At 41.2% G+C, this 17,589-nt stretch overlaps 1 protein-coding gene across 2 annotated transcripts in view; it reads left to right on the top strand.

Moving 5' to 3' along the window:
- The window catches only part of Reck (reversion inducing cysteine rich protein with kazal motifs), an 86,688-nt gene extending 71,903 nt beyond the window's left edge, over positions 1 to 14,785 (top strand). For both annotated transcript variants that reach the window (XM_076843288.2, XM_076843289.2), the window contains 8 exons: positions 6 to 194; positions 2,552 to 2,674; positions 4,746 to 4,917; positions 8,312 to 8,504; positions 10,217 to 10,427; positions 11,107 to 11,180; positions 12,157 to 12,312; positions 13,240 to 14,785. In XM_076843288.2, coding sequence (XP_076699403.1) covers positions 6 to 194; positions 2,552 to 2,674; positions 4,746 to 4,917; positions 8,312 to 8,504; positions 10,217 to 10,427; positions 11,107 to 11,180; positions 12,157 to 12,312; positions 13,240 to 13,464 — 1,343 coding nt within the window. In that variant the 3' untranslated portion in view covers positions 13,465 to 14,785. The remainder of the gene's footprint in view (positions 1 to 5; positions 195 to 2,551; positions 2,675 to 4,745; positions 4,918 to 8,311; positions 8,505 to 10,216; positions 10,428 to 11,106; positions 11,181 to 12,156; positions 12,313 to 13,239) is intronic.
- The last annotated feature ends 2,804 nt before the right edge of the window (positions 14,786 to 17,589 follow it).

Raw genomic sequence — 17,589 nt, 5'->3', positions numbered from 1 at the left:
AACAGGTTGCAAATTGGGAGAAGCTTCTGATTTTATTGTCCGTCAAGGGACACTAATCCAGGTGCCATCATCTGCAGGGGAAGTTGGATGTTATAAAATCTGTTCATGTGGACAGAGTGGACTCTTAGAAAACTGCATGGAGATGCATTGTATTGATCTGCAGAAATCTTGTATTGTTGGAGGAAAAAGAAAAAGTGAGTCCTGAATGATACTTGTTGTTTTTAATATGAGATTAGTTGTCTTTAGATATCTTTTTTTAATTTTAGTATATTTTTTAGTTGTAGATGAACACAATATCTTTACTTATTTATTCATTTTTATGTGGTGCCGAGGATCGAACCCACGGCCTTGCACGTGACAGGCAAGCGCTTTACCACTGAGCCACAACTCCAGCCCGTCTTTAGATATCTTTATAGGAAGAATGTTGAATGGATTCTCACCAGAGAGTCACATCTACACATCTGATACTAAAGGGCAGTATTTTTTAAAATAATATGGAGCCCTAAAACTTCTAAGGAAGCCTCTTAGAAGCCCCTTCAGGAAAGGACTAATGTAGCTTAGTGGTAGAGAACTTTCTTAGGGTACATGAGGTCCTGGGTGCATGAGGTCCATACGCGCACTCATGCGGACACACATACACACACACACATACACAAAGAGTAATGGCTGATAATAATTAATACTTGATTGAAGTATAATCATACTGCAAATTATAAGCATGATGCTGTCTTTTTTTTTTTTTTTTTTTTTGGTACCGGAGATTGAACCCAGGGGTACTTAACTAGTACATCCCTCAGCCCTTTCTTATATTTTATTTAGAGATGGGGTCTTTCCAAGTTGCTTAGATCCTTGCTAAATCACTGAGACTGTCTTTGAACTCACAATCCTCCTCCTTAGCCTCCCGAGCCTCTGGGATTACAGGCATTGGCCATCATACCTAGCTGATGCTACGACTTGATGCTAAGTCTTGCCTTATACTATCTTAATCCTCTTCTAGGAATTATTATTATCCCTACTTCATAGATAAGGAAATTAGTGCTCAAAGAGTGTCTCAGCTAGTAAGTGAACAAAACAGAATTCAGCTTTATGCTTATTTGATTGCAAAGGACTCGCCCTTCACAGGCCAGGACACAGGTACCCTCCCTCCCCTTCCTCATCCATTCCCCGACTTCATCCCCACTTCACCTTAAGTGAAACTCTCATTCTGACATTATGGGGAAAAAATGGGGAGGCAAAACTATGTTGATTAGGGGTTTGGAACAAAACACATTAAAATGTACCATTCTGCAAAGAATGGTAGTACATGCCTATAATCCCAGCTACTTGGGAGACTGAGGCAGAAGGATTGCAAGTTCAGGCCAGCCTCAGCAACTTTGCAAAGCCCTTAGCACCTTAGCAAGACCCTTTCTCAAAAATAATTAATAAAAAAGGGCTGGGGATATGACCCCGTGGTTAAACATCCCTGGGTTAAATACTCGGTACCAAATAATCAAGCAAAAAAACAGTCCCTCCTTTTGATCACCTTCCCTAAAAATCTTAAGATCTTGTTTTCCCACTGATCTCTTAACTATTTTTTACTTACAGCCTTAACAACTGTTCCTGTCAATATATAACTTGAAAAAAACATAGAAAAGGGGCAGGGGGTATAGCTTAGTGGTAGAGCGCTTGCCTAGTGTGCTCAAGGCCCTGGGTTTAATCTGAACTACTGCAAAAAAAAAAAGAAAAAAGAAAAAAAATAGTAAAGAAATCACACTTTTAAAATATGTTCCCTTCCCACCTGCTCACTTTGCTATCCCACCCCTACTCCTATTCTTCAGAGTAGTTCAGCTTTTATATGCTTTTGATTTACTCTTCTGTGTGAAATATTTTTGGAAAGAAGAATGATCTTAGCTAAAAAGAGCTCAAAATTTTCAATTCTAGAGCAAATCAGATATTTATTTTTTAGTCCATATTCTATTTGGCTAAAATGTGAAGGTAGTACCTTGTATTATAGGAGGTATCTGGAAACAAATAAGTTTATTCCTTCTATAAACATTCACTGATTAAGTGCCTGTTCTGTACAAAAGAAAATACTAGTGCCTTGTGGAGCTAAAACTAGTCTGAGGGTGAGATCCTGCTTATTTTATGTGGTAAGATGGAAGAGAATTTGAGTCACGGAAAGTTGCATTGCTCTTCCAGGAGTTAATTAGTTCTTTCAGGGCATGAAAGGGTCTTCAACCTAAAGATGACATCAGATCTGACTTTGGAGAGATGAATGAAGTTCCAAAAGAAGAGAAGAGCAATCAGGCAGAGGGGCAGCCAAAAACATTCTCAGAAAATAGGGAGGAAAAGGAAATAGGGAGGAGCAAGGTGGGATCAGCAAAATAGGGCTTGAAAGAATATGGTAGGAGGTAAATATAAAAATATAAACATCTCAGATTTAAGTCCTTAGTTTGTATATTTGAAAGTCATCTTTCAAGAATTCCCATTTAAATTTTTTTGAACTCTTAAAATTTTAATTTGTGCCCTATTTCTTAATATGTAATATAGTTTGATGTTTTCTTTCTCTCAGGTCACGGAACAACCTTTAATATCGACTGCAATGTCTGTTCTTGTTTTGCTGGTAATTTGGTGTGTTCCACCCGCCTTTGCCTCAGTGAGCACAGTTCAGAAGATGACCGTCGCACCTTCACAGGTAACTGTGGGCACTTAGATGGCACCCTCAGGAAACCATCATTCCTTTGCACCCATTTTCCCTTCAAGGCAGCCTCTCTGGTCTTGCTTTAACTGCAAAGGAATAAAATCAATATAGAACCTGAAGGTAAGACACTTTCCCTCTGGGTCTCAGTTTTAGTTTGTATGAATTAAAGGCATTAAATTAAATGATTTCCTAGGGTCCTTCTACCACTAAAATTCTGGGATTCCAGGAGTCAAAAAGAACAGGACCAATGAATGAGGTGTTTTCAGTTAAATGGAACTTTTTCTAGCTGGTAAAATACTCCATTTACTCCTACCATGTCTGGAGGCACAGATTCTAGATCCTACCATGACTGTCTGAAGTGTCCATGTATTTTCTAAGTTTGTTTCTCACCACTTTCATTTTTAACCTTCCTTAGTTTACTAGTTCATGTAGGCTCCCAACAATAATAACATCCTAGAATAATACTACTTGCCTTCGTTGTATGTTCATACCAGCTCCAGTAGTTGCAAAGCCTGGTAAGGCGGAAGGTTTTTCTCCTCTTATGTTGCAGTTACCAACAGCAGCAGCACAATCCACTGATGTCTCTTGGGATCTGCTTTCTTCCAGATCTGAAATACCTTCAATTCTAAGTACAGAGGTACTATTAGTGGCCCTTATCACCATTTTATGCCACTGCAGTGGCAACTTGATTCTTCTTTTCCTGGAGATGAGATTAGGTAGAGGGAAAACAGAGTTAGGATCTGTGCCTCCAGCCCATCAGAAATAAAAAGGAGACCAGAGCTAAGAAGTGAACAGCAGAATGATGGGGAATTAGAAGTAGAACTGACTCCACCCCATCCTCTCTTCATTCTGATGAGTACCAGCCTTCACTGCTGTATTATTATTTTCATTGCCTTTTACTCTTATCTTGTGTCTGCTCTGCTCTGCTCTGATGAGACAATTCATTCTGCTTAGAGAAACCATACAGGAATGAGGATTAAAAAGTGAACTAAATATTTTCAAGTATGACTTTTTGTTTATTCATTGATTCATGTATGCATTTATTTTTTTAAATTGTAGGTGCACACAATACCTTTACTTTTATTTCTTTTTATGTGGTGCTGAGGATCAAACCCAATGCCTCACCCACACTAGGCAGCACTCTACCACTGAGCCACAACCCAACCCTACTCCACCCCCGCATGCATTTTGTGTGTGTGTGTGTGTGTGTGTGTGTGTGTGCGCACACGTGTCTGTGTGGTGCTGGGAATTGAACCAGGGCCTTGTGCATGCAAGGTAGGCACTCAACCAACTGAGCTATATCCCCAGCCCCACATGCATTTATTTTTAACATCTAAATTTCTTTCTCAAATTAACTTTACAGCTAATAAGACCTTTATGTGTGGCCCCTACTATCCTGGGATAAATTAAGCCAATTACTCTTTTTTTTTTTTTTTTTTTTTTGGCAGTACTGGGAATCAACCCAGGGTCTCACACATGCCAGATAAGCACTGTATTGCTGAGCCACATCCCCCAGCATATGCCAATGACTCTTTAGCTAGCAGGGAATTCTGTTGGCCCCAAACTCTATCACATTTCTTATGACTCAGTGACCCAATCCAAGCATGACTCAGAAAGAGACATTCATAAAAATTTGTCTCAAAATTACAATAATTTCCCGAGTTACCTTCTTTTCTTCCTCCTTCCCAAGGAGACAAGTGAAAGGAACCTACAGGTAAAGCTGACAGCCCTCTCTGTCTTATTTTTGGAATTACCCTTTAATATTCAAAAAATCCCCCAAGCCAGACTTTAAACATCCTAATTCCAAATTTTATATGCCAGATCAGGAGATCCATACTTTATCCTTCCTATCTGTACTCTTTCAGAGCCTTACTATCTTTAAAACCCTGTCAGTGATTGCAGGGAAGTTCTGTTTTTTTTGTTTTGCTTTTTTTTTCTGATTTAATTTATAATTTTGTTTTAACATGAGTCCTCCACATGATTGTTAATGGCTTGCCTTCACAAGGACAGATGAGGGGAAGGGGAGAAAACACATACATATTTTTGAGACTGTTTCCTCCCTCAGGTCTGCCCTGTAACTGTGCAGATCAGTTTGTCCCTGTGTGTGGGCAGAATGGACGCACTTACCCCAGTGCCTGCATTGCTCGCTGTGTGGGTCTCCAGGACCATCAGTTTGAGTTTGGATCGTGCATCTCAAAAGACCCATGTAATTCTAACCCCTGCCCAAAAAACCAAAGGTAAGTCAAATGGCCATTTAATTTTTTTAACCAAAGACCAGCACTTACAAAGCATCGGTGAAATACAAAAGTGAAAAAGTGATCTCTGACCCAAAGAGTGTGGAGTGTGGAGGGAAAGAGAGTACAGCTAGTTGGCTGTGTGATTGGAGCCCAGAATCTGGGAAAGCCTCTGGATTATATGTTGCTCAAATGAATCTATGAAAATGAACAGAAAAATGCAGGCCAGTTTATAGGAGAGGAAAGCTGGTGTGGGTGAAGGCAGGCAACAACAGGAGCAGGAGTTGTGATTATTGGAGATGAGGAGGTATTGTGGTGTCTGCTGGGAGCTTTAGCAATTCCAAGACTGAAACAGAAAGAGTAAGATGAGGAAAGTAGCTGAGGAAACAAGAGAAATGGATGTACTTTTGTTACCAGCTATTTATGCCTGTTCATCAAGGGAGACTTTGTTCTATTTATATGCCTCCTTTTAGGGTTTGGACATAAGAAGTCTCAGGAACTTAGTATTATTTGAAATTATTTGGTTTGAGGCTCCCTTCTCTATAGTCTGCTCACTGAGCTCAGAAGACAGTAAACCTGGCCTTGATAGATTTCTGCATGTGGTGGCCACCAGGGCAAGTGTCTGAGTGACTTGTAAATTGCTTCCTTCTGAGACCTGAACAGTCCACATACTGGTGCCACAGTCCTTTCCTCATGAAAGATTTTGTGGAAAATAAGCAAATATTTCTTCATCCTAGAAACCTGGTGTAGTATGGAAAGAGTGAGGATTTTTTGGTACAGGTCTAAAAGTGACTCATCACTATTCCAGCTATGTTCCATTATCTAGAACTCTCACTTGAACAAAGCCAACTTCTCAGAGACAACTGGGAAATGTAATCTAGATTTATGCCCTAGAAGAAAATTAAATGAATTTGAAGAACATCTGGCCTATCTATTAATGCTTATTAGCCCTTCTCATATTAAGAAAAATGTAAATTAAATTTAAACTACAAATGTGTACCATTTTCCATCTATTAGATTGGCAAAGACAAAACGGTTGATAACATGTATAGAAACAAATCCTCTCACACAAGATGGGGTTGGGAGAGAACTGCCACATCTTCTCTGGAGAGCAGCTTGGCCCAATCCTAGTTTTATGTCCTTTGGATTAGCAAATGTAAATGCTCATACTTCCATAAAATGTCTCTCAAAGAATACATAAGAAATGGCTCAGAGTGGTTGCCTCTGGGAAAGGGATCTAGATGGCTGGGTCACAAGAATAAGAGGAAGACTCATTTTTCACTATGTGTCATTTTGTACTTTTCAGATTTATTGTGGACTTGTGTTTTCCGTTCAAAACAAAATATTTAGAAAACAAAAGATTATACTCACTTGTAAAGTATCTACTAAGGCAGCTGGCATTTATTTCTAAAAATTAGGACAAAACAACAACCAAGACAGGCCATCCTCACCCTGATCATTTTACTTTCATTTGTTCCCCAGATTCTCAGCTTATTCCTATGATCCTCTTGTGTTTTTTGTTTTTGTTGTTGTTTTTTTTTAGTGATTTTATTTTTATTTTTATTTTTTTAGTTGTCAGTGGACCTTTATTTTACTTATTTATATATGGTGCTGAGATTTCAATCCAGTGGTTCACACATGCTAGGCAAGTGCTCTACCACTGAACCACAACCCCAGCCCCCTCTTGTTTTTATATACTCAAAGTATTCAAGTTTCTCCTACCCACATTACCAAATATCTCCTAATACTCTTAGCTATCATGCCTTCCATGTTAATGGATATTAACATAAATATTCTCTTCCATTTTTCCTTTTCAAACCTCTTAGCCAGGCACAGTGATGCACACCTGTAATCCCAACAATTCAGGAGGTTGAAACAGGAGGATCACACGTTTGAGGGCAGCCTCAGCAACTTATTGAGGCCCTCAACAACTTAGTGATACCCTGTCTCCAAATAAACAATAAAAAGGCTAGGCACAGTGGTGCATGCCTGAAATCCCAGTGGCTCAGGAGGCTGAGGCAGGAGGATAGTCCACCTCAGCAGTTTAGCATGATCCTGTCTCAAAATATAAGAAGGGTTGGGAATGTGGCTTAATGGTTTAGCACACCTGGATTCAGTCTCTGGCACCAAAAAATAAAAATAAATTAAAAATAAAAATAATAAAAGCTAAAAAGGACTAGTGATGTAACTCAGTGGTAAAACATCCCTAGGATAAATCCCCAGTATCAAAAAAAAAAAATTTAATCTTAAATTTCCATAAAACCATTTCAAAAGACAACTGAATATGGTGGTGATGGTAATTTCTGTAAAAAAATCTCCTTCGAGATAAAAATAACACTTGCTACTATGTTCCCCTCCTTTTATTTTACTAATATTTGCATATCTTATTATTTCAAATATCCATTTTCATGGGTCTTATTGTCATATAAAAAAAATCATGTATACCCCTTACAAAAATTGGGAAAGCAGAAAAAGTCTCGAGAAGAATAAGCTATCATCCTAACCCCTCTTAAGGAGTCAGGAATGAGAATGAAACGCCCTGGCCAGAAAGGACCTGCTTTGGTGGCATTCTCTCACTGGTTGCAACTAACCAGCTTCAAGCACTCAGTCTTATAGGCACAGATCTGAATTTTTTAGGACAGAATGAAGCCTTTCTGTAAGACAGACTCACGTTAGCCAAGCTGACAAAACACCCATTATTTGTTATTGACTGTGAGGCCTCCAGTGTCAGACTGCAATCCACCTACTGGCCTCATATCACAGCACTTCTGTCCCATGCTTACATCCTTGGCTCCTGCCCTGGGGGTCATCTGCCACTTCCCCAGCACTCCATCCCTTCTGTTCATGGCTGCTCCCTCAGCCTGGGCATGACCTTCCTTACCTGCCTGGTTCCATCTAGAACACCCCCTCCCTGATGCTTTCCCTGTGCTCCCCACTCAATGTCTCATTCCCAGGAGAAGTTCATGTGTCATTTCCTTTCTTTTCTTTTTTGGTACTATTGGTACCGGGGATTGAACCCAGAGGTGCTTAACCACTGAGCTACATCCCAGCCCTGTTTTTATTTTTTATTCTGAGACAAGGTCTTGCTTAGCTGCTGAGGGCCTCACTAAGTTGCTGAGCCTGGCTTTGAACTTGTGATCCTCCTGCCTCAGATTCCCAAGCAGCTGGGATTACAGGTGTGTGCCATTGTGCTTGGCTCATGTGTCATTTTCTACTTCATAGCCTACTTTCTCTGCTTGCTTGACTATCACACTCTACATAAGCTCCTTGGGGGACGGAGCTGTTTTGATTTCTCTCTTACTGTCTCCTCAGCTCCCTATGCTTTGTCCAGGGTTTTTCTGGCCCACCACAATCCCCCACTACATCTGGCTCATGGTGTTACATTCTTGTTTTTCAGATGCGTATCCAAACCACAAGTCTGCCTGACAACTTTTGATAAATTTGGATGTAGTCAATATGAGTGTGTGCCAAGACAGCTCGCCTGTGACCAAGTCCGTGATCCTGTTTGTGACACAGACCACATGGAACATAATAATCTTTGCATTTTATACCAAAGAGGAAAAAGCCTGTCTTACAGAGGCCCATGCCAGGTAATTGTTTGGCTGATAAACCGAAGTGCACTGGACACAGAATTGGTTTATGATCTTTGACAGATGAGTCAGCAGTAAGACCACCTGAGGGTCTTCTATGAATACTGTTGAAACTAGAGAACCCAGTCCTCCACTAAAAAAGACCAGCTCTTTCTTATAATTCTGGAAGGCTGGCTAATGTATAAGCAAACACAGAGCATGGCTTCTTGCAGCCTGCTCCTGGGAAAAGAGTTTCAAGTTTCACACCCCAGCATGGTCGCCATCATTTTCACTTCCATAGTTCTGTGGTTCACCGAATAGAAAACAAGTCTGGAGGAGTATGAGTTAAAACAACCAACAAAAGAGCTTTCCTGAGCTGGGATTGTGGCTCAGTGGCAGAAGGCTTGCCTCAAAAGTATGAGCACTGGGTTCGATCCTCAGCACCACATAAAAATAAATAAATAAAATAAAGGTATTGTGTCCATCTACAACTAAAAAAATAATTAAAAAAAAAAAAAGAATTTCCCACGGTTCCCACCATAGTCCTATCTCCTGTGGTACTGAAAAGTTATTGAAAATTTCACTACAACATTGTACATTAGCTTATCTCTCAATCTGCTAGGGCTGTGGAGTCTGCATTCATCTTAAATAAATAACCCCTAGGCAAGCACATTGAGGTTTCTCACATGCACCACTGTTTTTATGCTGACCCACCTTCTGGAGATTCTTATCTTGGGGCCCAGAATGCCCTACCCACTACCCAGTGACACCCGGCATGATTGCTTCTTAGTCCCTGGTCCTCATCATTAGAAAAGTTCCTTCACCTTGTCTACTAGGTTGGTTTTCTATCAAAGCTTGTGCTCCATTAGTATCAACAGTATAACTCTTTTTTTTTTTTTAGGATGGGGCGGGTGCTGGGGGGAGTACTAGGTATTGAACTCAGGGGCACTTGACCACTGAGCCACATCCCAAGGCATTTTTTGTATTTTTTATTTTAGAGACAAGGTTTCACTGAATTGCTTAGTGCCTGGCTTTTGCTGAGGCTGGCTTTGAACTCAAGATCCTTCTACTTCAGCCTCCCCAGCTTCTGGGATTACAGGCATGCACAACCCTACCCAGCTCAAAAGCACCTACTCTTTTTTTTTTTTTTTGTGGTGCTGGGGATTGAACCCAGGGCCTGTGCATGCGAGGCAAGCACTCTATCAACTGAGCTATATGCCCAGCCCTTGAAAGCATCTACTCTTAATTTCTAATCTTCTCTTTCTATTTGTTCCCTCTTCTTGGCTATGATTTACTTATATATTCCTAAATTAATTGATGGGTCCAAATTCTGTCTGCCCCACTGATCTCTCCACTCCTCTCCTTCTTCGTACTCAGCATGAATAATGAAGCCTCTGCATTTCCATGACTGATCTTATTTTCTTCAAACATCTTCCTGAATAGTAAGAAAAGTCTGGGCAGAGGGGAGGAGGTAGTAGAGGTGGATATTTTTGTCTTCAATCAGTTTCACATGGAATGAGCACACAACAGAGAGGCTAAGAAAAACAATCTTTTCATTTCATCTTCAGACAACCTTATTGCTTCCCCACCCCAACTTAGCCCATCTCAAGAGTTTAAGAGAGCCCTTGCAATTTACATCTATGTCTCTTCCTCCCTGAAAATAGACTTGGTACTCTTGCTTAGGAAAAGTGCACCATAGATTTCCAGGCTAAATGTGATTCGTTTGCCCTCAGCCCTTCTGCAGAGCCACAGAGCCCATCTGTGGGCACAACGGTGAGACCTATAGCAGCATGTGTGCTGCCTACTCAGATCGTGTGGCAGTGGATTACTATGGGCCCTGCCAGGCTGTTGGGGTCCTCTCAGAGTATAGTTCTGTCGCCGAGTGTGCTGCAGTGAAGTGTCCTTCGCTCTCTGCAACTGGGTGCAAACCCATCATCCCACCCGGTAGGCTGGCAACATTTGGGGTGGGCAGGGTACAATTGAGAAAACTTACTTATCTGCCTCTAGAGAGTGAGCCACTGAGAAGATACTTGACTGATTAAATTTTTTCAAAAATTAGGAAGAAACTCATAGGCTTTTTAGACACATCATACTGGGTTAACCTTAAAAGTTACATGTTCCCTTAGAGATCATCTATCTGGTCCAGTGATTTCAAAATAATAGGCAGCTTTGCTCAAGTGAAATCTTATACCAAACACCAAAACATAAACATCTGTTGTATTTTGTTATAAAATTAGGGTTACTAGTTTAAATGCATAGTGTTTACTTATCATAAAGTTAGTGAACAAAGAATCAGTAATTAAGAGAGGAATAATCAAAGCAGTTTTGATGTACACAGACATTTAAAATTGAGAAATCAGAAGAGAGTTATTGTCTTAGATGGACTTTAGTATCTGATTTAATTGGTTTAGTTGCATATAATCAGAAAAGTCTGGTTTCATACAGACTGTTGTAAGCAGTCAATTTTTTTAAACAAGTTATAAGATCTCAAGTTGGTTGGGGAACACAGCAGTCATCAGGAAGCATAGCTGGAGCCCAGAATGAAGTGTTGGTCACTTCACGAACCATTTTTTTTTATTTGAAATTTTAATTCTGAATTCATGCAAAATGGTTTCTATTGCAGGCGCTTGTTGCCCATTATGTGCTGGAATGTTAAGAGTTTTATTTGACAAAGAAAAACTGGACACTATTGCTAAGGTAAATTGCTTTAGGTATCAGGTACTATTGCAAACTTATTGCTAAATCTCTCAAGAATAGAGTTTATTGTCCCCATTTATAGATGAAGAAACTATCCTCAGAAAAGAGACTTTCCAGGCTGGGGATGTGGTTCAAGCGGTAGCACGCTCGCCTGGCATACGTGCGACCTGGGTTCGATCCTCAGCACCACATACAAACAAAGATGTTGTGTCTGCTGAAAACTAGAAAATAAATATAAAAAAAAAGAGAAAGAGAAAAAAAAGAGAGAGAAAAAATAGAGAGAGGAAAAAAAAGAGAGAAAAAAAAAGAGAGAGAGAGACTTTCCTAGGGTTGTTCAGCTAATAATTACTGGAATGAGGGTTTATGCCCAGACTGGCTGCCTCCCAACCTGTGCCTCTTCCCTCCACACCCAACCATGCACATTGGTCAACTAAGTCTTTCTTAGAAAAGGTCCCCCACTGGCACAATGAGCTTGGTAGGGGCTCAAAATACCCAGGTCAAGATACCTAGATGGTTTTAAGGTCACCTCCCTTCACACCAGCACCCCTTCCTCCTAGGGACTTTCCAGAACCCACCACCTTCCCTGGATAGTTTGGCCCCTTTCTGTTTTGTGCGCCATCTCTTTTTGCTCCCTTTTGTGGAGATGGCTCCAGAAATGTAGTAGCCAACACTTGCTACTACCTAGAGAATTCTTCCCATTTTGGTTAAAATATCTTTACAGGAAGGCTTTATGTGCCTGAAGAGTCTTACTCAGAACAGTTACTTTTTAAAAAAGCACTTCTGGTGAGTATTTATCTTGGCCACAAAAACCCAATTGTGATGGACTCTGAAGATTTGTTCAGCAGAGTCATTTTGGGGCCTGGCACCTGGGATTTCCTTGGTCAAAGAGTCTCCTCAGCTGGCAGCTAAAGCAAGTGACCCAGGCAGTATTAGGGAATTCTTATTTTCAGGTGATAGAAATGTTTTCTCTTTCTAGGTAACAAACAAAAAGCCAATAACAGTTCTGGAGATACTTCAGAAAATCCGCATGCACGTGTCTGTCCCACAGTGTGATGTATTCGGATACTTCAGCATCGAGTCTGAAATTGTGATCCTCATCATTCCTGTCGATCATTATCCAAAAGCTTTGCAGGTGGGGCTGAGACACATTGTACAGCCATCGTTTCACTTTCAAGTTTGGTGGACTTGAGAGGGGAGGCACAAACCAGGATCAGGGAAGGACCATGGGTGAGGAAATGGAGGCTTCTGAGGAGTTTGGAAGGGCAGAAAGGAGAAAAACAAGGCAGTCTCTGATGACTGAATGTTTTCCAGGTGGCTGAGGCCTAGTACACAAGTGGTAGTGTAATTCAAAGGAGACAGGGGAGGGGAGAAGTCAAGGGACAGTGATTCAGAGTGTGCAAAGATGGACAGAGTCTGTGAAATCATAGATTCCAATCTACCCATTGCATCAAGGCAGCTGCAGCCCAGGGAGGAAGGGGCTGGCACAGGTCATGCAGTGACAAAGCCAAAATGGACTCCAGTCTCCTGAGGGATGCACTTCTGCTGTTGAGGATGATCCATGTAGATTTGGTCTTATGGGTCCTGGTTTTTCTTCCTCACAATCTAGAAACCTTACTCACATAAGCTCAAGTTTTAGCATCAAAGTAATGCAGGCTCCGGTGATGGGGGCAAATGCCAGCAGATTGTGAACCATCATCATTATTATTCTCATTGAATTGAATTATTTTCAGTTCACATTTAAAGAAGAGTTAAAAGTGCATTCTCATGACTACATTGAATAATTTGGAAAATCAGTGAAAAGCATCTTGGAAAAATGAAAACAATCTTTTAATTAGGGCAGTGGCATTATGGATCATTTCTTTTCTGATTTCCATTCATGCTCTTATATTTATGTAATAAATAAAGACTAAAACAAAATGTTGCTTGGGCTAAGAAGGGCAGAAAGAAAGCAAACACCCTTGGAGGTCACACTTCTTTGGAGATTATGGACTTTGCCTGACTGGACCTTTGCACAGAATCTGTGGTTTGATATTGAAAGGGTTTTATTTTCCCCTTGCAGATTGAAGCCTGCAATAAGGAAGCAGAGAAGATCGAATCCCTTATCAACTCTGACAGCCCCACTCTGGCATCCCACGTCCCTCTCTCTGCCCTCATCATCTCCCAGGTGCAGGTCTCCAACAGCCTGCCCTCAGCCAGCATCAGGGCCAGGCCTCCCTGCCACTTCTTCCTCCTCCTCCTCCTCAGCCTGGGCCTTGCCTTGCACTTGCCCTGGAAACATCACTGACTGCCCACAAAAGATGCAAAGGATTCCTTGACCCAACTTTCCTACCTTGTGAAAGACATTCATTCAGGACTGCTGGTCGGTAGTTGAATAATGGCCAAGTAAAAGCACATGTCACCTCTTTTCACCACACAGTATTTTTTTTTAATCTGCCAATATTAGTAGGGTTTTTTATTGTTTTTATAAATGTTAAAATACATTCTTTCAAATACTAATGAAAGAGAATGCTCTCTCTGGTGGATCACTGCCTCATGACTTATATTTTGCTCAGTAGATGGGTCCCCACTCTAAAACAGATTTAACATCACTGGTAAATAAGATGCTCACTTTTTAGAAAGAGAACTTACTTCACTGTCAGGCTCATATCTCAGAAACTTCATTTCAGAGTTCCTTTAAGTATGAAGGTTGCCATTGTGTATGTTTTTGTTTATAAATACCTATTCTAGAAGCTGGGAAGTCCAGTGAAGAATCACTGCTATTAGTATGAAATATAGAGCTTTGAAATTATCATGTAAATCATCAGATAGATCTAAGCTAATTTATAGAAATTTAATTTGGGACCCCATCTATTGTGCTAAGCAAAAGCAAGCTGATCAAATGACTCTCATATAAATAAATGTTGTGACAGTATTAGTAGTCACTAATTTGTGCCCCTGACTTTTGTGAAAGAGATAACTTACATCTCTTCAGAGCATCTCACATCATGCAATTTTTACATTAACCAGATATATGTTCTTCTGTATTCATGGAATAAATTTAGAGTTTTTAAGCATCAATCTTTAAACCAATTGCTGCTACTTATATGATTGCCAAAAAGTGAAATAATTAGTAATTCTTGTAAATAATACATGATTTTTCTATTTTATTATGAAGAAGGTGAATAGCCATATTTGTAAAATGACAATCATGTGCCTAGTACTTTCCGTTCAGGAAGACACATTTGCTTTTTGTGATGTGCACAATGTAGATAAATATTCTGTCTGACTTTCTTTTTTGATATATAGAAGTATAAAGAATTGTGGTTTATATATTTAAAAATGTCAAGCTGAGTATTAAAATGTTTGCATGTTGTCTCAGAAATTGGATTCTTTGAATGTGTTTCACAGTTTGAAATAAGCTATTCAATGTAATACTTCTTGTTTGAATGCACCTGAGCTTAGATTTTTACATGAAGTATTTTTTCAGTATTATATGTACCCTCTGAAACTTATAGGGACATGCTTATTATACCAAAATGTTGTTGAAAAGTGGGCACTTAAAGTTTTCAGAATATCTCAATGCTGATGTAGCATGTTTGTTGCAATTGCTCATTTCTATATAATGTCTTCAATGCAATATACTAGAAAGCTTTTCTATTTTAATAAAAATAATTTTATATGATTATGTGTATTTCCAAGTAATGTGTACATTCAAAATGAAACTATTGATCACCTTGGGTGAGCCGTGTCTTTACTCTGGAATAAGAAGCCATGGCATGTTATTATCCTAATCTAAGGGTCCCAGGAGAGCAACGCAGCTAGAACAAATGGACTCATGCATGGCCCAAGGACAGATAGCAGCAGAGCCAGGTCCAGAGACCCCAGCTTTAGGCCTCAGGACAGAGAGAGCTCAGGCCTTCTGAGACCTGGGAACAGACAAGGCAGTTCTACTTCCCACTTCCCTGGGCCTGATGTGTCAGCTCCAGGACACATCCTGAGACAGAGAAGACTCTGTAATATGGGAATGCAGGGTCTACTGATGAGGACCTGAGAGGTAATATCAATCAACTTAGGCTAAGTCCCCCAAAACCTTAATGGCTTACAACCAGAGAAGCTTCTGTGCTGTTCTCACTACTTGTCCACTGTGGGTCAGCTGCAGCTCTTCTCAACCCTCTCTTCACTCCAGGACCCATTCCAGTGTTCTCACAAAAGGGAGAAAAGAGACACAGAACACAAGCTGACTCTGAAGTCTACTCAGAAGTGACACTGTCATTCCTGCCTACATTTTACTGGTTAAAGAAAGGAACAGGGCTGCTCCTGAATTCCAAGGATGGAGATGTAAAATATCCCCATAGTGTCTGTGTGTGTTGTGGGCAAGAGCAATGAGTATTTTGGATAACACAGTCTACCACAGAGGTCCTTCCTCATCAGGTGGGACAACGGCCAGACCTGAGGAAATTTTTTTATTAGAAAAACAGTAGAAGTTTCATGGTCTGAAAAGAAAATTAGGGAGCTGCGAAGGATGTGGCCTTGGGGTTTGTGGGGATATCTCAGGGGGAGAAAGATCTAAAGTTTCTGGTAGCATAATCATGAATGAGAACTCCAAAATTGGTGATAGGAGAAAGAAGCCCAGGACATGTCGGGGGGATAATGTTCTTCAATTTCTGGCTGCCATGGACACCAGCCTGCCTCTGGGACAGACTATGAATGGCTTCCCAGCACCAGAGCAGATGGAGCCCCTCCTGGATGGCTCTCCAGCAGAAGACTTGAGATCCATGAGAGAGAAGTGGAACTATAGGGAGAGACGTTGGGGAACCTGTACCCTGTAAGTGTGCCAGGGGCTAGCACAGGGAAAGCCTGGGGGCCCAGGAGAGGAGTTCTGCAGAAGGAAGACAATTCAGAGGGTGAGGTCACTGCGTGAAAGTGAGTTCAGTCTTCTACAAACCCGGGTAATGAAACCAAGTCCACAGAACTCCAAGCACAGTGTTCTGAGCAAGAAGAAAGGAGACAAGAGCCACAGTGATTTCTCTTTGCCACTTGTTCCTTTTATATATAAGAAAAATATTTCTCAGAAATTCATCCACATTTATTCCTTGTACCTCCATGGCCAGGACTGAGTTGTACTCCCACCTCTAGAACAGTCCCTGGCCCAGGGGAATAGGATGGCCATGCCATGTCTGGCTTAGTCCAAGGACTGTGTACACTGCTGCCCAAACCAAAGCAGGGTTCAGAAGGGTAAGTATGGAAGGCAAAATGCCATTGCACGGTCCACCAACAGCTTTTGCTTCAATGTGAGTCTTCTTGCAGTTTTTACTTGCTAGAGTATAAATTTGGAAACAACTCGTTTTTCCTGAATGTACCATGTGGACCCATTTCCCAGCAGGGAGTAGAACCCCCACAACACCCTCTCCTGGATTCCATAACTTTATTCCTAACCTCCAGTTATTTAAACAATCTCACTTCATTTCTCAGATCTCTCTCCTGGTTATTTTTAAAGTTTCAACCCCATATTCAGTGTCAACACCCTTTCTGCCTCCCCTAGCCTAGGCTAGATGAGTGACTGCTCAGAGCAGAGGGGGTGAGAGGTATGACCTCCATGCCCCCAACAGAGGCAACCCTCACCTCTCAAGGAGTCAGTGAGTTTGGCATGATGTCACTGTTGGCATTGTTCATAGACAGTCGGGAAGCCTTTTGGGTGTTTTGTTTGTTTTGTGGTGCTTAGGATTGAACCCAGGACCTCTCACACATGCTAGGAGAGCACCCTACCACTGAGGCATATCTACAACCCTCATGAGGACATTTTCAATATAAGTTGTGGGGCATTTGTTTGTTCCTGGGAAGAATATTGTCAACCAAGAAAGAGTTGCTGAGTGGCACTTCCCCTAGTTACAGTTCACCTTAGAGTAGGTAATCTAACTGCACACACAACATGCCATGCCAAACATAAGGAAGTGGAGCTAGACTCTAACAAGGGAGAAGACAGAAGGCTTCTAACAGAAGGTTTGATTTGAGCTGGGCCTTCTGGAAATCAGGAGACTCTGCCAGATGACTTTGAGCAAAGGCAGAAAGCAGGAGGAAGAGCTTGAGCAACGGTATAGGAATGGGAGAGTCCTGTTCTGTGCCGGTAGGACAGCAGAGCTGACACATTGGGAGGGGAGGTGTAAGGCAGATCAGCTGTGCTGGGCTCGAATGCTACACCAGAGTGGCAGCCAATACCTCTGCCCTTACCCTTCCAGCTACCTTGACCAGCTGGATAACCCTGATGTGCGGGGTGTGCACATCAACGTCACCTACTGGTCTGTGTATTAGTTAAGTCAACACTTCTTTTACATCCTGGGTTCTATTAAGGAAACACAAACTGTGCCAGGGTGGGGGCCAGGCTTCCCCTGGGCCAGTCCCTCCCTGTAGGATTCAGCCGGGTCTGTTTCAG

Source organism: Callospermophilus lateralis, chromosome 2 (genome assembly GCF_048772815.1).
Source record: "Callospermophilus lateralis isolate mCalLat2 chromosome 2, mCalLat2.hap1, whole genome shotgun sequence".
In the NCBI taxonomy this organism is placed as follows: Eukaryota; Metazoa; Chordata; class Mammalia; order Rodentia; family Sciuridae; genus Callospermophilus; species Callospermophilus lateralis.
The sequence above is the reverse complement of the archived record's forward strand: the minus strand, read 5'-3'. Positions and strand labels throughout refer to the sequence as shown.